This window comes from Komagataella phaffii, chromosome 4 (assembly GCF_000027005.1).
Source record: "Komagataella phaffii GS115 chromosome 4, complete sequence".
Classification (NCBI taxonomy): domain Eukaryota; kingdom Fungi; phylum Ascomycota; class Pichiomycetes; order Pichiales; family Pichiaceae; genus Komagataella; species Komagataella phaffii.
This window is the reverse complement of record NC_012966.1, coordinates 1,235,072-1,255,270: the sequence shown is the minus strand read 5'-3', so window position 1 is coordinate 1,255,270 and position 20,199 is coordinate 1,235,072. Positions and strand designations below refer to the sequence as shown.

The 20,199-nt window shown below is 41.8% G+C and overlaps 10 protein-coding genes across 10 annotated transcripts; 5 read left to right on the top strand and 5 right to left on the bottom strand.

Moving 5' to 3' along the window:
- Window positions 1–18: 18 nt before the first annotated feature.
- Window positions 19–1,342, bottom strand: PAS_chr4_0645 (Acetylornithine aminotransferase; the record flags this gene model as incomplete). Its single annotated transcript, XM_002494038.1, has 2 exons — window positions 19–896; window positions 925–1,342. 2 exons carry the CDS (start codon window positions 1,340–1,342, stop codon window positions 19–21), a joined length of 1,296 nt encoding a protein of 431 aa, XP_002494083.1.
- A 223-nt stretch (window positions 1,343–1,565) lies between these two features.
- Window positions 1,566–2,045, top strand: PAS_chr4_0644 (mitochondrial 54S ribosomal protein YmL25; the record flags this gene model as incomplete). Its single annotated transcript, XM_002494037.1, has 1 exon — window positions 1,566–2,045. The coding sequence occupies one exon, from the start codon at window positions 1,566–1,568 to the stop codon at window positions 2,043–2,045; it is 480 nt and encodes a 159-aa protein (XP_002494082.1).
- Window positions 2,046–2,096: 51 nt separating this feature from the next.
- On the bottom strand, window positions 2,097–3,941 carry PAS_chr4_0643 (Hypothetical protein; the record flags this gene model as incomplete). The annotated part of the gene is made up of 1 exon (XM_002494036.1): window positions 2,097–3,941. One exon carries the CDS (start codon window positions 3,939–3,941, stop codon window positions 2,097–2,099), a length of 1,845 nt encoding a protein of 614 aa, XP_002494081.1.
- A 622-nt stretch (window positions 3,942–4,563) lies between these two features.
- PAS_chr4_0642 (uncharacterized protein) lies at window positions 4,564–5,535 on the top strand (the record flags this gene model as incomplete). The annotated part of the gene is made up of 1 exon (XM_002494035.1): window positions 4,564–5,535. The coding sequence occupies one exon, from the start codon at window positions 4,564–4,566 to the stop codon at window positions 5,533–5,535; it is 972 nt and encodes a 323-aa protein (XP_002494080.1).
- A 525-nt stretch (window positions 5,536–6,060) lies between these two features.
- On the top strand, window positions 6,061–7,745 carry PAS_chr4_0641 (Essential protein required for sister chromatid cohesion in mitosis and meiosis; the record flags this gene model as incomplete). Its single annotated transcript, XM_002494034.1, has 2 exons — window positions 6,061–6,388; window positions 6,466–7,745. The coding sequence occupies 2 exons, from the start codon at window positions 6,061–6,063 to the stop codon at window positions 7,743–7,745; spliced, it is 1,608 nt and encodes a 535-aa protein (XP_002494079.1).
- A 27-nt stretch (window positions 7,746–7,772) lies between these two features.
- On the bottom strand, window positions 7,773–10,088 carry PAS_chr4_0640 (Hypothetical protein; the record flags this gene model as incomplete). Its single annotated transcript, XM_002494033.1, has 1 exon — window positions 7,773–10,088. The coding sequence occupies one exon, from the start codon at window positions 10,086–10,088 to the stop codon at window positions 7,773–7,775; it is 2,316 nt and encodes a 771-aa protein (XP_002494078.1).
- Window positions 10,089–10,712: 624 nt separating this feature from the next.
- PAS_chr4_0638 (Subunit of the heme-activated, glucose-repressed Hap2p/3p/4p/5p CCAAT-binding complex) lies at window positions 10,713–11,390 on the top strand (the record flags this gene model as incomplete). The annotated part of the gene is made up of 1 exon (XM_002494032.1): window positions 10,713–11,390. One exon carries the CDS (start codon window positions 10,713–10,715, stop codon window positions 11,388–11,390), a length of 678 nt encoding a protein of 225 aa, XP_002494077.1.
- A 70-nt stretch (window positions 11,391–11,460) lies between these two features.
- On the bottom strand, window positions 11,461–12,777 carry PAS_chr4_0637 (Hypothetical protein; the record flags this gene model as incomplete). The annotated part of the gene is made up of 1 exon (XM_002494031.1): window positions 11,461–12,777. One exon carries the CDS (start codon window positions 12,775–12,777, stop codon window positions 11,461–11,463), a length of 1,317 nt encoding a protein of 438 aa, XP_002494076.1.
- A 667-nt stretch (window positions 12,778–13,444) lies between these two features.
- On the top strand, window positions 13,445–18,847 carry PAS_chr4_0636 (uncharacterized protein; the record flags this gene model as incomplete). The annotated part of the gene is made up of 1 exon (XM_002494030.1): window positions 13,445–18,847. The coding sequence occupies one exon, from the start codon at window positions 13,445–13,447 to the stop codon at window positions 18,845–18,847; it is 5,403 nt and encodes a 1,800-aa protein (XP_002494075.1).
- Window positions 18,848–18,872: 25 nt separating this feature from the next.
- PAS_chr4_0635 (Hypothetical protein) lies at window positions 18,873–19,958 on the bottom strand (the record flags this gene model as incomplete). Its single annotated transcript, XM_002494029.1, has 1 exon — window positions 18,873–19,958. The coding sequence occupies one exon, from the start codon at window positions 19,956–19,958 to the stop codon at window positions 18,873–18,875; it is 1,086 nt and encodes a 361-aa protein (XP_002494074.1).
- Window positions 19,959–20,199: the final 241 nt, after the last annotated feature.

The window sequence follows — 20,199 nt, the reverse complement described above, 5'->3', positions numbered from 1 at the left end:
ATAAATTCAAATTGCATTCTACTGATTTTCAGCAAACTCTTTGACAGCCTCCTCAAGAATAGCTAAGCCTTCATAGATGACTTTACTTTCGATGTTCAAGGCTGGAACGAAACGAATAACATTTCCGCCCGCTGTAATGATTAGTAGTCCTTTTTCCCTGGCGATGGCACAGATGGGGGCAGGATCAATATTAAACTCAATCCCCAACAGTAAACCATCTCCTCGAACATCGGTGATAAGATCAGGAAACTTTTCTTGCAGTTCAGACAACTTGACTTTGAATATTTCTGACTTTTGTTCGACCTTACTTAGGAAATCCTTATCAGAAACTTGCTGCAAAACGTAGCTTCCCACACGGGCTCCTAAAGGATTACCACCATACGTGGTACCGTGGTCGCCGACTTTCAATACGCTCTCCACCTTTTCTGTGATCATGGTAGCACCAATCGGGTATCCATTACCTAGAGCTTTTGCCATAGTAAGAATGTCTGGGTGGGTCTCTTCACCAAGTTTACAGTGAGCCCACAAGTTTCCAGTTCTACCCAGTCCACATTGAATTTCATCGTAGATTAACAAAGCATTGTGCTCGTCACATAGTTGACGAACCTTTGCCAAAAATTTAGCTTCCATAGGTCTAACACCACCCTCACCTTGAATTGGTTCCAAAATAACACCGCATGTCTTATCACTGATGAGCTTTTCTACAGAATGAATGTCATTAGGTTTAGCTACCTTGACACCAGGAATCAGAGGTGCAAAAGGAGCTTGATACTTTTTATTAGGGGTCACAGAAAGAGCACCCATACTTCTTCCATGAAATGAGGTTTCGAAAGTAATGAACTCGATCTTATCCTCTGCGATAGACTTACCGTACTTGCGAGCAAATTTGAGCGCAGCTTCATTGGCGTTCTGTGCCAGAGTTACCCAAGAAAACCCTTGAGGCATCCTTCATCCCTCCACTCTCTTTTGTCTTCTCTACCAACTGTTTGCTCAATTCTGAGGTCCAAAGGTTGTGATACAAGTTGGAGGTATGAATCACTTTCTTGGCTTGGTCATAAAGGATCTCAGCGATCTTTGGGTTGGCATGACCCAAGGCGGTGACAGCAATCCCAGCAGTAAAGTCAATGTACTTTCCCCCCTCGATATCCCACAGGTAGGAACCTTGTCCCTTTTCGAACACCAGGTTTGGTCTTGAATAGGTCGTCACAGTGTAGTTTTCTCTCTCCTTAACAAACTCCTCCTGCTTATTGGGTTGAGTGGAGTATTTACAGACTACTGATCTCTGGGCCATTCGAGTGGACTTGGCTACGCTAAGCGTAGTTAGTCTGAGACTGCACTTCATTTGTTGTTGCAAGAAGAAGACTCTTACGACTAATAGTTTTTTTTTTCAATAAAAAGAAATGGGGACTAGATAATATTAGAGTCACTGATACGGTCAATCTAATTCTTGAGAAAAACCAAAAATGGTAATAGAAGGGAGTTCTTAGATGGAGCGCGACCGAAATCTTTCAGTCTGATGTCCTAACAAATCTGAACCATTTCAGTTCACTTCATTAATTATTGGAATGTCGTTAACCGCACAACAGGCCTTCAAAAAGTTGCCTCAGAAGTTGCAAAACTTCTTCACAAGGTATCCACCTGCTCCATTCAAAAAGTATGCTTCCACCCCCACTTCCACGACTGCTGATGATGCCAATCCATTTCTTCCAAATATTCACCCAGTGACCAACAAAACTCATAACCCCATTTATTCTATGCGCAGACAGTCAGATTTATACAAACTGGCCTACAAGTTTGGCGTGTCTGATCTGCTACCCACGCTCAACAATGGGAAAATGTTTTTCCAGGAGAAATATGATAACAAGAAGCCTTTGCGTGGAGTGGTCAATCCAAAAGGTCACATTTGGGAAAGAACCCTTGAAGCTAGAAAGGCAGCCATTCAGGAAGCTGTCAGCAAAGCTGATGATATACTTGTAGAACACCGTGGTATGAAATACAAACGTAGATTAGAGAGACGTAAAGCTGAACAAAAAACGTGGGTTTAGTAGTAATTCTAACATCAGTACATAGAAGAATACTTGTATATATATCTGAATTTATTCGTCCGTACGAGCACAGCCGGTGATAGAAGTGATTTCCGGAGGACATGAAACCTGTTCAAACTCCACTGAAGGGTTATCAGCGTTCTCAAACCAGCCAAATCTAAACTGACAGCCTGGCTGCAGTTCTGATGGTAGGCCATCACACTCAGCAAGCGAAGAGATACCACCATACTGGTTACCCCATTGGTAACCGCTTCCAAATTGACTAGAGCATCCTTCGGTGAAGATTCCAAGCCCTCCACCAGGAAGAGCAATGTCAAAGTGATTCGATCCAAGATCAGCTCCAGTATTGGTCAGTTGAACGATCATTGTCTTTCCAGCAATGGAAGATGAGGTGAATGTCAGCTTCATACAGGTGCAGCAAGAGGAATCCTCAGATCCACCAGCTAGGCTTGCTGCGGCAAAACCATAGGCTAGGTCGTCATTGATGGACCAAGGTTGTTGCTCATCACAAGTGAAAGCTTCACCACCAATACATCCACTTTGGGCGTTGGCGTCCAGGACGTTGCCAGAAACACCACAAGATCTCACTGGTCCTGTTACGCTGTTGGATTTCCCAGGCCATGAGCAGCTTGGCTTACAACAATCCCAATATCTCGTGGTTCTTCCAGTTCCCGAGAAACCGTTGGGGATTGTCTCAAAGTCTCCCGATGAGCTTGTAGAAGTCGGAATGGATGAGCTACTTGTTGAGGAAGATGTGGAGGATGTGGAGGATGTGGATGATGTGGAAGATGTGGAAGATGCGGAAGATGTGGAAGATGAGGAAGATGAGGAAGATGACGAAGTTGATGAAGTCGTTTCCTCCTCTGGTAAACATTGAAAATACCAGTCATTTAAGTAAACGCATGATCCCTGGCTACAAGTGGTCGAACCGGTATATCCAATTCCTCCACATTGGCCCCAAAGTGGGACATCCTCAGTAGAAATTGAGGTAGGGGCTATTACCGTCGTTTCTGACGACGATGAAACATTGAAGGAAGTTATACTAGTCGTTGCACTGGTAGTTGATGCTGTACCTTGATCACTTATTAGACACTGATAGTACCAATCGTTCAAGTAAACACACGATCCCTGCTCACAAATCGTAGAGCCAGTGTAACCAATTCCTCCACATTGTCCCCAAAGAGGTACTTGCTCAGCAGCAATTGAGGTAGGAGTTACAATTGTCGTTTCTGAAGAAGCTGGAAGAGTCGATAATGATGTCGTACTCACAAAACTGGAAGTAGGATCCAAAGTGGTAGTAGAGGCATCGGTGTGATCGTCTGGGATACACTGATAATACCAAGCGTTTAATTCACGGCATGATGTTCCCACTTGACATTTAGTTGGGCCGTAGTAGCCATGACCACCACATTGAGCCCATGTAGGAGCTTCGATTGCAGTAACGATAATCTCTCCATTCTCGGAAAAAGTGCTAATTTCTGCAGGGTTTCCATCAGCTTCAGGAACACATTGGAAGTAATAATTGTTCATATACTTGCAGTAGCTTCCCTGAGCACAAGATGTGGCTCCATTCCAATTCTGTCCCCCACATTGCCCATACAATGGGGACACCAAGCCAGTGGGCACCACACTGCTGGTTGGAGAGACAGTAGTAGAAGAAGAAGGAAGGGTGGCCGTCGAAGAGATTGAGGTGTTAGTGTAGTAACCCCAAGAAGTAGCAACACATTGATAGTAGTATGGGTTCTGCGATTGACAGTAGGCACCAGAAATACACTGGGTTGCTCCCTCCCAGTTTGCACCACCACATTGGTGATATAGGGATGCAGTTTCAGCTTGAGCAGCAAGAGCTGAATTTTGAAGCGACAACAGCACAGCCAGCAATGTCAGGGTGCTCATTTTTCGAAGATGGTAATTGAAGGTTGCAATCGACAGAGTACCGGAAACCAAGAACGGTTATATACCTGTAGATTATCGTTCCATTCTTTGATTAGACCAATTGCAGAGCTTGACAATAAGAAAGAGGGCTGCATGCAATCATCATGTAAACGCGTCTGAAACGTTGTTTCGTGATTAATACCCCTTTCTCGTTCTCGTCTCATATCTCTCTTTTGGGATCCATAGAAGTCCATAGGTCATGATTCACGAAGCCAATTGCTCAACTAGTTTGAGGGGCTGGTTCAGATTGAATTTGCTTTTCTTAAAGCATGAATTGAACCAAACAGAATACCGTTCCAAAGGGCATCACCCAGATCTCGAATAACTCCTGCAGATGCATATTGATGCTGTTTAGTTGATTGTATTGGGTGAGCATGCTCCTTTCGCGAATGGTACAGACCTTTCCACTTAATCTCCGCTCGGCTCGAGAGAGAGAAGGTTTTCCCCAGCCGCCGCCACAGGTATACTTTTATTTGAATACACCAACCTTACACTACCAAGCCAAAAGGGTCCTCCGGGTTGTTTTACCTTTTCGGGTCACTTTAGTGCACTTACCTTTCTAGCGATTCTATCTAGTCTTCTAATGTCAGATCAGGAGACGGATAAAATTGTTATCCAGACAACAGCCTATTCATCATCTGTGTTACTATTCAAGCTACAATCCTGGTTCCCTTTCCTGGTGAAAGCTGCCAAGATGTCAACCTTGATTTTGGGAGGGTTTTCCACCCTTCTGTTGCTTGGAATCTACCACTTCCAATCACATATTATTTATCCTGCTGGACTGAATGATGGTCATGGCACAGTCGATACCCCAGATCTGTATGGGATGCATGATTATGAGGCCATAGACCTTGAGACATTGGACGGCGAAACGTTAAAGGCATTCGTCGTTCGTCAGAATCCCAAAGCTCCTAACTACTCCAATAAAACAGTTTTAGTGTTATGTCCTAATGCTGGCAATATCGGTCACTATCTGTCCATTGTCAAATTGTTCTATGCTCAGATGAACTGCAATGTCGTTATTTACTCGTACAGGGGTTACGGTCATTCTACAGGCAAGGCTTCAGAGAAGGGCCTCAAGATTGATGCTGATACAGTCATAAAGTACATTTCTGAGGACGAGCAGCTTTCTAAATCATCACTGATTCTGTATGGAAGATCTCTTGGAGGTGCAGTAGCCATTTACATAGCCTCCAACTATCCCTCTCATGTCCATGGAATAATATTGGAAAACACATTCTTGAGCATCCGCAAGGTTATTCCCTATATTTTACCGCTACTAGGACCTGTGTCTTTTATGTGCCATCAGATATGGGATTCTGAATCTGCTATCGTTAAGATTCCTAGCAATATTCCCATGTGTTTCATGAGTGCTAAAAAGGATGAAATTGTTCCTCCAGCTCATATTACGTCGTTACATCAGTTGAGCAAAAGTGAATACAAAGAGTGGCATGAGTTTCCTAATTCTACTCACAATGACACAGTAATACAAGAAGAATATTGGGAGAAGATTGCAGATTTCATACGGGACAAAGTCGCCCCCTATGGTAGATGAGGTGCTGCAAATCTCATACTCTGAGAACAGAGTAATGTGACCTTTTGGTTTGTGTATTCCTGATAACGTGCGTTCACGAGGCGTGCAATAAGGATGGAACTTGTTGAAAATACAGAGCCTTTGCAAGAGTCTTTGAAGTGAAAAGTTTGGAGTAATCCCGCTCGCAATAAAGAAAATGGATCATCTCATGTCTTATCCGAATCATGACATGTAGTTGCACACAGAGTTGCACTCCAACAAACTGGGATTGATATGGCGCATGCACTCCACCAGTACGGTGGTCCTGTCGAACCAACTGACTTCACTTGGATTGGGAGATTATGTTTGGACCCCACATATCAGGATATTCATCGACCCTCGGAGTAGAAATTATTACATAAGCACGGAATTTTGCTCCCTACTAAAAAATTGTAAGCGACGCGAGTCTAAGGAAAACGCGCTTTTTGCTAAACGTACTCACGTAAACAACTACTCTTGCCATCGGTATTTAAACTCAACCGCCCAAAAAACTCTTCTGGCACGATCATGTTATATCATGACCAGTTACTGACAAAAGAAGGTCCATTGGCTCAAGTATGGCTGGCAGCAAATTTGGAAAAAAAGCTGACCAAGGCTCAGTTACTGAAAACTTCTATTCCTGAGTCAACCGAGGCAATACGAGAGTCGTCTTCAATTGATCAAGGCACCGTAGAGAAAGACCAAACCGCGTCTCAGACAGCGCTAGAGCCACTGGCATTGAGATTGACTGGCCAGCTGCTTTATGGAGTGGTTAGAATATACTCTAGAAAGGCCAAATACTTGCTAGATGATGTCAATGAGGCCCTGTTGAGGATCAAAACCGCCTTTAGAAGTAGTAATTCTGTTACTTTACCGGCAGAAAAACAGTGCTTTCATCGATCAATGCGATTGCTTTACGCGACACGGTAACAGAAACTGAGTTGCTCTATCAAGAACCGTTGAATTTTGACGACCTATTAGGCTCTCAAGAGGCTCCAGAGGAGGAGGTTGGCAATAATACTTCAATAGAAATCGGAAGAGGCCACGAGGTAGATGATCTAGAAAATAACCCAGCGGAAGCAACGTTGGACTTAGACTTCGACTTGGGCGATAATGATCAAGGTGATCATGACTTAGACGTTGATCAATCAATAGAAATAGGCAGAGACGACGATAATATCCTAGCACAGGACTCCACCGCTTTGCCTGAATTAACGTTTGAAAACCTTCCGGCAGAAAATGCTCAGGATGAACCTTTTGATTTTGATATGGGCCCCCTAACTCCGTTTGCAGAGGAGGACGAAGTTAACGAGGCGTCAACTCCACAAGACACTGACATCCCAGAAATTCACCAACCACAAACCGTCAGCCCACAAAAACGACGAACCTCCCTCTGGGAAAAATTTCAAGACTCAGATGTGGTTAGAACCACCAAGAGAAAAATTATCATAGACACAGTTACCGAGATTCCCAGCGATGTAATAAAGAAACAACTAAAGACGCCCCCAGCATCCACTGACGATGAAGAAGCATTAACCCAGCATGAAGCGCAACTCGATGATGCTACTAAACTTCAGATACTTTTACAATCCAGCAACGAGGGCATTATGAAGCCCACTCTCTTTGGTATTTTAGAGAACGACTTCAAACGAAGGAAGTTGAACGAAGATAAAGAAAAAAGCATGGAGCCCGACGTAGACGTTGATCTGAACGAACCCACACAACAAGGGGATGATGCTAATGATTTTAATGTGGACTTTGATGAGCCTCCTCAAGAACAGGATATAAGTTTTGGTTTTGGAGACCAATCCGGTCTAGACTTTGATGATCAAGATGAACAGTTTGAGGGATCCATTCCTTCCTTTCAATATGGTTCCCAAGATGGAAACATTCTCAATGATGAAGAAGAGAACGCCACTTCTGAATTCAACAACGGTGTGGTTTCTGAATCTACTTATAAGATTGTGTCCTACCTAAAGGAAGGCCTTGGAGAGACAATGACTGAGTCAAAAACTATAACTTTTTCTCAACTAGTGTCAAAAGACTTGGAATTGGATTCATCCAGCTCTACCAATTCCAAAAGAAAAGCTACAAGAGCATTTTTTGAGCTATTGGTTTTAGCCTCAAGTGATGCAGTTGCTCTGAAACAAGAAAGACTTTTTGGAGAGCTTGAAATAGAAGCTAGGGATGAGCTGTATTCTCGCTTTGTATAGTATAAATAATAGAAAAGTTGCTTTTATTTATTCATTTCTAGCTCGCTTGGACGGAGTATTATCTATGGGTTTGATGTCTTCAAGTTCATGTTCAAGTCCAGCGTTATCGACATCCGCATCATGAGTACGTTTTGACGACGAGGTAAGATTACTCAAGGTCACTTTGTCTTGTTGAATTTCCTGTTCTGAAAAGTAAATTGGAAATTGTTCCTTTAATTGAATTATTCTGGTCAAAACCAATGGGTCCAGGCTAAACGCTCTATCTCCTAAACTCAAACATTGCTTATAAAGTTTGATCTTTTCTTTCACAAAAGCTTCTTCGCCAGCTTCTTTTGAATATGATACGGAATCTGCCTTCAAAAAAACAGCTATATTCTTGAGAATTGGTGACCAGTAAAGGTGTTGTTCCGGAGGTTCTTCATAGGAGAACGCGTCAACTTCTGATCCTTGAGACAAATTTGCTAACTGAGAAATCAGGCGAGATGCCAATAGGATATGAGGTTGGGTCTCTAGAGAATTTATGATCTTGGCTAAGGAAATGTCTAGTTGTGATTGTGTTTGGACGACATTCATCTGCATTCTTTTTTTTCTAGCCAGTTTCTTGGAGAAATCTCGATCTTTCGAATGTTCTTCTGAAAACCCTGAGATATCACTTTTAAGCTTATTAACGTCGTAAAGGTTCAGTTTATGGTAATTCAACAGTGCAATGCAGTATAGCTGATTTTGTTCTTCTTTTGGTTCGTATATTATTCCTCCAATGCCAGAGATCATTTGGGCGTAGGAAACAGCTCTTGGTTGCTCAAAAAAGTTCTCATCATTTAGATCATGAGGTTTCCTGGAAAAGAGATGTAATATTCTATCGTAAAAATACTTCGCTCTGAGAAGTTTTCCCTTTGCTTGGAAGTGGAACGCTAGAATGAGGTATATTTTGGGAAGTAGTCTATGATAGTAAACCAGCTCTTGCGAAGACACTTTGCCGGCATCATAATCGGCAATGAACTCTCGCAATTCTTTCAATGGTGAAGGCAAATCTTCTGACTCGGTAAGCCAATCTGTTGGCAATTTACTATTGAGCACGCCATTAGCATTAATAAATGTTTCATATAGCTGATAAATTTTTGTAGCCATTGAAAGGTAGTTCAGCCACATTTTTTGGGATTGCAGTTGTTCGAAGGATAACACCACCTTACTGTCTTTACTTTCAAGTTTGGCTATTTCGTTGGAGATGAGCATTTCACATGATTTTAGGAGCTTAATCGCTCTATCGTTACCATCCGCCGATCTGTGCAAATAAGCCAGCGCAGAATAAAAATAAATGAGTAGTTTGAATCGACTAAGCGAAGCCCAGGTTATTGTCACTGGAACATTACTTGACGTTTCTTGAATATGGACAACAAATGATTGCGTCCAATGAGCAGTATCCTTTTTTAGAAACTCCTTTAATAACACCATCTTGGATTTGATTGTTGCCCAGTCACTTTGATTAATTGTGTGAAATATTAAAGAGTGTAGTAGCAATGCACCATGTATCTGTACTGGCATATCCTGGGGAGTAACATGTTCCCACAACAATTGGTACAGATTTTCAAACGATTTATATCTTCCACAGTAAAGTAGAATATTTAAGGTTTTTGTTATCATTAGCTGTAAGAGTGGTGATGTTGCAATTGGTTTTCCTGATTGAAGTGCTGCCAGACTCAACTCTGTAAGTGTATCCAGTGCTCTATACGCATCTTCTTTATCCAGAAGCGTAACATTGAAAGCTTTCAGGAACTTGAAATAATAGATAAACAATGAGGAATTCGTATTTTCAAATTTTCTTATGCAATTGTCATGGAAATTAGAGATCATCTTAGGCTGAGTTCCTTCTCTAGCTAATAAAGAACAAATGGCCGATTCGTACTGAAACATGTATTCTAAAAGACCATCACGGCTTACGAGAGCATCTGCCTTGTTCAGAAATTGTATAGCAAGGTCCACCTCTTCTGTTTCCTCCTGTAAAATGACGGAAATCTTGTAAAACAGCTGAGCTTTATCAATGACCGATAAAGGCTCACCTGATGATTTTGTAATGCAAATGAGAAAGTGCAATGCTGCCTGAACAAGATTGTGATATTCAGAGAGTATGGTTGAATTGTTTATGGCATCTCTGGTTAGTAAATGGGCGGATTCCAAACACAATTCAGCGTGGGCCAGTAACTTCTGGTTGATTAGATCCAGACTTTGAAAAGATGAAGACATCGCTCGTGAGTCCAGCTCCTGGGATTCTTCGCCGGTCTGAACTTTGGAGCTATCATCCTGAGACTGAACCAAGTTGGAAAGTACCGTGTCATCGCCCTCCATTGCTTGGCGGAGTTGAAGGCAGAGGCAAAGTCAAGCGCTTGAAATATAGACCATGGACCAGAGATATGTGAATCAAGAATAAGACGTGTACCAATCAAAGAATAAACCTTTAAAAGGAGAGGGCTATGAGTTGACAAGGTCAATGAGATTAACAGCAGAGGAGAATAGTACTAGCCCAGTGGAATTTTGAGCTCCAATTTTACCTGGTCTCAATTCCTTCCAACTACCTGGCAATTGAACAAATTCCTCAAAAAAGAAAACCATATAAATAACCTGTATTACATAATCTACAATCCAATTTGAGCACCCCTGCAAGGCAGAAAACATTCCTAAACATAATCTGCACGTGACTTCTAACGCCTAATCCTAGGATCAGTTCGGTGTTAATCAGTCTGACCACAGCAGCTTGCATTAAAGTGATGAGCTATGCCCCTGTAACAAAAAAACTCTTGTCTTTCTTTCTTTTTTTCTTCCTCAACGCTTGATGATCCACAGATCTTCGAAATCAAGGACACTTCAACATATAGACTCGTTTCCAGAAGCCTCAATCTTCTAATTCCGTCCCCCCGTTCGCAGTCCAGCCCTAGATCAGCCAGTCACTTGCGCTCTTGGTTCCAACTGAGAATGAACAATGACGACATATACGTAAGGGAACAGGATCGTTGGCTTCCAATTGCTAATGTTGGAAAAGTAATGAGAGCAGCACTCCCTCCATATGGAAAACTATCCAAAGAGGCTAAAGAATGCATGCAAGAATGTGTAAGTGAGTTCATATCCTTCATAACATCACAAGCAGCGGAAAAATGTACGCTGGAGAAGAGAAAAACTTTGAACGGAGAGGATATTCTCCTAGCCATGAACACACTGGGGTTCGAAAATTATGCCGCAACTCTGAAGATTTATCTGGCAAAATACAGAAACTATGAGATATTCAAGAGTGAAAAGAGGAGGGAGAAATATCAACGGAGGAAGAAAATGAAGCGTTTGGAAGAGCAACAGCAGCAACGTGGTTTACAAGGCTTGATCACGGATAGTAATCTCAACAACGTGGAGAAAATGAACAAAAACCTCTTAGAAGATTCTGATGTTTCCCCTGACTCAAATCCTCCACTGCCCCTTCCTTCGACCAACATTCTCCATGAAATTGAACCCGAAGAGTTTAATGACCTCGATTTCACTTCTGAATCACAATATGATTCTGAGTCCCTAATACCTGAACCGGAAAACCAAAATAAACCATCTCGTAGTACTACCTCAGGCAGAGTAGAAGACCTGTTAGACTACGGAGAAATATTCAACTAATAAAACCAATAATACCCACCAATTCCCATTCTTTACTTATTTCATCCCCTCTCATTAAATATCAATTTATTCACGTTTTGGATATCACAATTCCATTTCCTCGACAAAGAGGACAGACATTTTCACCCTGAATCAACCATTGATCTATGCATTCTCTGTGAAATTGGTGCTTGCAATCAACTAGGGCACGCCCATAGTCACCATTCTTATAATTAATCAAACAGATCGGACAACTATCGTCATGTTGCACGGTTTTAGTTGGAAACGGTGTGGTTGTTTCTTCAAAATGAGATTTAGTAGAGTAAAAAGAATTATCGTCATCAGTAACCGGTATCGAGATGCGAAATACCCCTTGTGTATCTTTGTCTAAATCTTCCTTCTTAATTCCTTTGGAAGGAATCATGGCCTCAAAAAACCTGGCAATTTGGCGTCTTGAATGTTCACTATTCCAGTCAGAATCTCCACTCTCTCCAGAAAGTCCTACCGAGATGTTAACAACGTTTCGATTGCTAGACGATTCCCCAGTAGACGTAGCGGCAGCATAACTTCTCAAAAGATCCAAGAATGTGGGCATTGATCTTATAACAGCGTCATTGGCAGGATAGATATTAGACATTACAATGACAACCCACGATCTATTGGTCTCTTCAAACGTGCCGTTTTCAAAAAATGGAACACTAACTAAACCCACGATCAAAATTGGGGTCAATCGTTGTAAACCTCCTGCCCCTAAAGTGTACCGGGTGGCATTGTTGAAGCTGAAGGCAGTGAGAAAGTTGACACTGTCCCTATCTGCTTCAGCATTGAACGTTCCTTGCACAATGGCTTCTCTTTGTTGTACTATAAGCTCACCCAATTGCGACAGAAGATACTCATCATTTCTCAAGTTGTGGATGAATTGTCCGAAACTCATATTCTCCGAGACAGGTAAATTTAAACCTGTATTAGTTGACATTTGAATACCGTACGCCAGAGAGTTTTGATCCATCAAGTCCTCTTCATCCAAGTTGATATCAGGCTCTAGCTGGGCCGGTCTGCTTCTAGAAATCAGATCAGACACGGTAGTCATAATAACTTGATCTAGAAGCCCCGACAATGCACTCAGTTGGGCTACAATTGAGGGTGGCAACTGCTCTCTCATCTCATCGGCTCTATTCTGTCCAGAATTTTCGGTTTCCATTTGAGATGTTTGAGCGGTATAATTAGGAGCCATCCGTTCGTTGGGATCACTTGGACTGAACAATCTGAAATCCGGGCTGTAAAGTCCATTGCTGGTGTTAAATTCGGAACCTACGTGATTCCGCCTGAATTTACTTCGTAGTTTGTGGAAAAGGCCGTGATCTGTGCCATCTCGGATCTTCCGAGTCATCCTCTTCAATACGTTCATCTCGCTTACAAATGTGGAGTTCTCTTAACCCGATTTTTGCAAAAACCCAAGAGTGCAAAACAAAGTCTCCAAATCTCCTAGAGAATAAAGACCTGCTTTACTGGTGATAAAAAAAAGAGAATCGAACGGTATTAGATTGTGAGAAGAAGGAAGACTTGACTTCCCCTTGACCCATCTTATCTATAACGTGAGGTCGCGAAAATGTTTAATCTGCCAGGCTCGGTACTTCATGTAGCCGTATTATGTAATTAAGATTCTGGTAGGTTTGACGTGCTTGCCGGTTTGAGAGACTTTTCGAATGAAAAACCCCGTCCGTATTCCGATATGTACTACAAAGACCAATTGATCACAAGCATATCAAAGGTCACTTTACCCTTCATCTAACAACTCAAGTCTCGCCAACTTTTATTCTCCCACCTTATTTTTCCCAACCTTTCTCCCAACTAAAATATACACCTCTACACCACATTGTTCCAGTTCCATCTTTCTCACAGACAGAATCTAACCTTAGATTGAATACGTTCAGCATCACAGGAATAACGCACAACTCATAGCAAAACGCTATTCAATCCAAGTCTTCTACTACTGGAAAGAAGATTCGTCCAACACTGGGAAGGTTCAGTTTACTTACTATTGGCCTATTTCACGTGAATCATCTTGTGTACACATGTCGAACGAATCTACTACAAAGCGTTTTGGCTGGATGAAGATGAAGTCCAAAGCCGACCCTAATCCTGATCCAAAGCTTACAGGTAAGGGTGGTGTTGCGTCATCATTTTCCACTGCCAATTCCATGTCTCAATTGTCCCACCAGAGAACCCCCACCAATGATTTTTCCCGAAAGAATTCCATCCTCTCTGGAATGTATGATAGTGACCTACGCTCTGTACATACTAACACAGACTCGGTTTATTCCGCCAATACATCCTCAACACGTTACTCCTCTGGTACGAAAAATTGGGCAGCTCCGTCTAAGGATTCTTACCAACCGGAACGTCCCTCTGACACCGAGGTTGAAAGACTGTTTAGCATATTGATGGACCAGAGAGATTTCAAGAATCTGCCTTCAAGTGCCCGTCAGGAATTGGCAGATTATAGTGTTGATAAAAAATGGACACTGGTTGCTCAAGATCAGATCGCAGAATACAAGAAAAACCAGAGGTATCAAACGCACCAAAAACAATACTATGAACAGCAGTTAGCTCTAAAGAACCCCACCAGCGCTATAAATCCAATAACATTAGTTACTCCCGAGTTGGACAAAGATGGTATACTTTTGACTCCGGAGTATTACGTTCGTAAGATCATTTCCAACACCATTCATGTCAATGAACTGAGCAATTTGTGGGTTTCTTTAAGAACAGAACCTATGCAATGGGTGAAAAAATTTCTCAAAGCTCAAGGTATGGTCGCATTGGGGAACGTTCTTGGCCAGCTATACAAGACTTCTCCTTTAATGTCCAGCAAGAGTACGCCTGTAATGTTCACTAATGCCACTGAGGAATATAATTCATTGTTAGAGAAAGAGTCTATACTCCTGCGATGTCTAAGGGCATCACTGAATGCATCTGATATAGGAGGCAGAGCTGCCATAGAATCAAAAATCTTTTCTTCTACTGTGTTTGGTGCACTGTTCTCTACAAGAGCCGCCAATAAGAAGCTTGCAGCAGATATGCTTGCCTTTCTTTCAAATTGGCGATTGAACACAGAATATGGATACATTTCTGGCTATGAACAAGTCTGGGAAGCATTCACGCAAAGGATCGGAAATAACTTTCATTTAAAGCACCAAGCGCAGCTACAAAGGAACTCGAAGAAAAAGGTTACTTCGAGTGCACAATCAACTACATCGTCTGATTCCAGTTATATAGACCTAACTCTATCAGACTACAGCAAAATGAGGTACGAAGGATTTCTTTATTCCATCCTAAGAACTTTAGAAGGTAGAGGTAAGATGGGTTCCAAAGTTGGTGCATCTGAAGAGTATAAAGAGCTATCTAATTCGAGTGAAAACTCCGTTGTAGAATTCTTTGTATCTTCCATGATATTGATCAATTCTTTAATCCAGTTGGAGCCGGATATACGAAAAAGAATGAATACTAGAAATTCTTTCAAAAACGCACATTTATTAGACATATTCGATTATTTGAGAGACTTTGGTAATGAAATAATTAACGATCAAATTGAAAAGTTTTTTGATTATGAAGCTCAAGACCATCAACAATTATTGCAATTAGATACGTTAGAAGACAAGAACGTTGATCTGAACGATCCTGTGTCTCTTGTAAAGGTCATTTGGGAGAAAAATCAAGATAGTGAGACTCAACGTTATATCAAATCTATGATGCAAAACCTATTCATGAACCAGCTCGACTCTGAAAAAGCGGATACAGGCAAAGGCTTGAATAGAACACTCAAGCTAATTGATCGCTTGGTTTCAAATGTTTCCATGGCTGCTGCAGCTGCCTCAAATGACGAAACTGCACTCAATATAACAATTAATCGGTTGTTCTCTTCTCTCCAAACTGATGATGTAGCCCGCAAAGCCATTATGGAAGCAAGAGAGGCTACGAAGAAAGCTGAAGAAGCCATTGCGGAAAGAGATGAACTCATCCGACAGATGAGCATGGGTAGTGACGGGCTTGTAGATCAGCTTAAACAGGAGTTACTGGAACAAGAAGTCATATTGAGTAAGCAAAGGCGGCAGAACGAGCAAATAATGAGTGATCTAAGAGAGGCTAGGCGACTCAGAATGGTTGAGAAGCAAGAACAGGAGTTGGAAATAAGAGAACTTTTGATTACTCTTAACAGTTTGAAAGAAAAACAAGCCCTTGAGCATAGCAATACTGAGCCAGTTGGGGCTAAGGATGATAGACTAAAGAGCCGCTTATTACAGCAATTGGAAAAGAAACAAATTGAATACAAAACAGAATCCAGAAAATACGGTGGTATTGTGGAACCTAGTAAAAAGTTAAGAAGCCTTCGAAATCAAATGGAAGACATTGAAAGAGAGGCCAAGGAGCTTGAAATGACAGAATTTTTGGACAATGATCAAAAACAGGGATCGCCCTTACCACCATCCCGACCTCCAAAACTTGATGATCTTGAGAAGTTAGAACAACTACGTCAGAAATTATACCTGCTTCAAAAGGACTCGAATGATGTAATGAAGTATCAAGCTGATTTGTCACAGAAAGATCTTTATAAGAAGGAAAAGATGCTAGCTATGGAAAGATTACAGACCCTCCAAAAACAGTTCAAAGATCTCAATATCGATTTTTCATTACCTCCAGATAGTGAGTCCGAAGGTTACACAATGGACCCTAAGTTCAATGAACGTTTGATCCGAACGATGGATGAAGTCGAAAATATAAGCTCTGAGCTTTCTAACAAGCTTGATCTTACGGATAATAAGAAACGTCTATCCAGGAGGCGCTCTGATTTGGCCAGTATTTATAGTTCAACTCCAAGCTCTAGAAGAGGAAGTTATAGACTGGATTATTCGGAGATCGAGGCCAAATACACCAGTGGTAAAGTAAAGCAAGCTTCGTCTATGGATTTGGAGGTAAATTCTAATGCTCCAACAACTGTTGAAACCATCAAGTCTAAGGGCATGAATCCCAAATTTCTCTCAGAACTATCTTCCAAAGTTGCTAAAACGTCAACAATTGAAGATCCTGATTCTGACTCTGACTATGCATCCAACTTTAATTTGGAAGTTAATCACAAAATGCGAAGACACAAGAATTTGAAGAGAAGTACTGATCAGTCCCATTCATCATCAGAAAATGATGATTCTGATGCAATAATAGAGACTAAAAGGGAACACAAAGATGTTAATAGTGCTCCAACTTCAATATCTCACCCACCATCAGAAGAGCTGAATGCTACTGACAAAAGTATCATCTTATCGGAAGACGAAAAAGTTGCTAGTCCGAAGAAGAAAGGTCCATTGGTCGCCGATAAAGCGCCTCCACCCCCCTCTCCCCCTCCTCTTCCTTCCAACATCGCAGGTGGGGCAGCTCCTCCACCACCACCACCCCCTCTTCCGGATATTAAAGGATCAGTTCCACTAGCACCTCCACCGCCTCCCATGGCGCCTCCTTTATTGATGAAAGGGGACTCCCCTTCTCCGGTACCCTCACCATTTTTACCATCTTCACCCTTTGCTGATATCCCTAGACCCACAAAGAAACTTAAACAGCTACATTGGGAAAAAATTGATGATACCAATGGTTCCTTTTGGGAAAATACTGGCTATTCGGAATTTGTGAAGGAGCTTTTAGCCAAAGGTGTATTTGATGAAGTTGAAAACATTTTCGCCGCTAGAGAAATAAAGAAACTCACCGGACGAAAGAAAAACGATGCTGACAAGATAACTTTCCTTCAAAGGGATATTTATCATCGATTCGAAATTAATCTACATGTTTTCAACAACCTAAGTGACGAAGAACTAGTGCTAAAACTTCTTCGATGTGATCACGATGTTATGCAAAATTCGCACGTACTTGAATTCTTGGGAGGTCAGGAGTTAGTGGAAATTCCTACCACATTGGCCCGTAATTTGGAGCCGTATAGCACGGATTGGACAACTGGCGAGAGAAAGCAACCTGAAAAAGATGCAAACGAACTGAAACGAGCTGATAGAGTCTATTTGGAATTGGTTTACAATCTACAGCATTATTGGAAGTCTAGAATCCGAGCTCTGAACGTAATAACCACATACGAGAAAGATTATCAGGATCTCGTTCAGAAGTTGAATCTGATTGAGGCTGCCACCGATGCGCTGACTAATTCCACCTATTTAAAGCAAATTTTGGACATTATTCTTGCTGTGGGTAACTACATGAATGACACTTCAAAGCAAGCTCAAGGTTTCAAATTGAACACTTTGCAAAGGCTTTCATTCATGAAAGACGACAAAAACTCAATGACATTTCTTCACTATGTGGAGAAAGTTGTTCGAACCTCGTATCCTGAACTTACAGCATTTATAGACGAGCTCAAGCCATGTGTTGATGCATCTAAAATACCTGTGGAACAAATTCAACAAGAGTGTAAAGAGTATATTAATAGTATCAAGAATGTGGATGCCTCTCTAGAGGTTGGAAATCTAAGCGAGTCATCAAAATTTCATCCCGAAGACCGGGTTCTTGTCAAAGTTCTCCCTAGAATGCCAACAGCAAGAAGGAAGAGTAATCTGCTGGATGATCAACTTGTAATTGTGATCGATAACTTTGAAAAACTTATGAGTTTTTTTGGAGAAGATGCCACAGACCAATTTGCAAAGAACTCATTTTTCAAGAAGTTTGCCGATTTTGTTTCAGATTTCCAAAGAGCTTCTAGAGAGAACATTCAAAGAGAGGAAGAGCAGAGACTGTATGAGCAGAGAAAGAAATTAATGGAAACACCAAAGAAAAGTGAAGTCGTAGCTGCTGTGTCTGATGACGCGGCAAGTCCAGTTTCGGATAATGTGGTAGATGACTTGCTGAAAAAGCTTAAAGCCGTTGGTCCTACAAGGGGAGACCCTCAATCAGCTAGAAGAAGAGCATTAGCAAGAAGGAATCTTGCTGAGACAAGGAAGAATGTCAACTCAGTTTCTTTATCTTCGGCTTCTCTAGGAATACCTTATGACGGTGAAGACGCCCTTAACGATTCAATTGAAAATGCTGATGCCGTACACGACAACAGTGAGGGAGACGACATTGAATCTCGAGCTATGTCATTATTGAAAGGCATTCGTTCGGACTCTGATGCTACAACGGAGAAAACCAAAGGGTCTGGACATACATCCGCTCAGGAATACAGGAAGATGCAAAGATCACGCCGTTTACAGGAGGAAAGAGAAGGCAATTCAAACGATTCAAAGAGCTCTCTGCAGAACATTAGTCCTCTCAAAGACAACAGTAGGCACAGCAGCGCAGTATCGTTGGTCGAATCAGAGGTACCAGATGATGGTCAAGGTAAGTTGAAAATGTCATCGTCGACTTTTACTCTTGATAGTGATCACCAACTCACGGAAACTCCACAATCAGAAAATTACGAAGATGCTAGAGAAGAATCAATATAATGACCGACTAATATAATAAATGCACTTATTGACTAAGCGACTTTAGAAGCTTCAGAGCAAGCTCTAGTTCTTTAGTTGCAGTGGAAATATCCTCGTAGTTCAATGCTGATATGGCATACTTGGCGTGTTTTTGAGCTTTGGTTATGGATTCCTCGGTGTCTAGTATTTCCTTTATATCTTGTGCACCCAAATGAGACTGTTTCTTTGTTTTAGGAAAAGCCGGACTGGACATAGGTTTAACTGCAGTGGGAGATTTAGGGATTATTGGGGCTGAAGGGGCTCGAGCCTCTTCAGGAATGTTTTCTGTCTTTTTCGAGTTGTTGGAATCATCAATAAACGATGGTGTCTTGGGAAACATTGCGTCATCGCCTTTGATAAAAGTAGGAGCCGAAGGAAGGGCTGAGTCACCAACAATGTTCTGGTTGTCTTTTATAAACTTTGGAGGAGATGGTAAATCTGGGGAAGGAGATTTTCCTTGGAGATCGGGAGAATGCTCCGGAGAACTGATGGACAACACAGGCTTGGTATCTTCTTTAGTCTGGTTGTTCTGATTAGTGGTATCAATTGACTCCTCTTGAATATCATCATTGGATTGGGAGTCTAGCACGTAATCATTAGGATCCTGACCGGCTTTATAAGCTCTCAAGATTCTTGCAGCATGATATTTGGCATATTTAACCTTCATAAGAGTTTCATCAGATAAGGGAAAATCCCAAAGATTCAACAAATCGAAAAACACCAAGCTTGCCCTGAATTTATCTATAGTAGCCTTGGTGGTTGTCTTATTTCGCACGTCCAAGAATGCCTTGTTGAAGACAGCCACAGCAAACTGTTCTGTGTGTAGGAATCCTGCTTCTTGGTTATTGAACAGTTCCAAAAGATCTTCCGAAGCCTCGGACTTCGTTTTTTCAACCAGATCCAACAACGTCATGGCGAACTTGGCCACTTCATCGGATGTTTGGTGCAATCCTTTATTTAGTATAGATTCAGCGGCATGGAGTAGACAAAAATAAGCCACAGCAGGGTCCACAAGTTTCACTTCAGACGCCCGTTTCAGCAGAGGACCCACTAGTTTGGAAATCGATTCCGGGATTTCAGGAATTTCTGACATTGGTGTGAAAAGGCAATGATCTTGAGAGTAGGTGGGAAGTTGGACTTGGAAGGAGGGGGGGGGGGGGGGGGGGGGAGTAGACTAAACCCTCTTGGATTGATAGCTCTAATATTCGCTAAATTGAATTTTATGTGTTTCCATTATTGAGGAACGCTTGAAACGACCTCACACGTCTTCTATCACACCACGCCTTTGCAGGTAAACGCACTCTCCATCAAATATCTTTCTCTTGCTGACCATA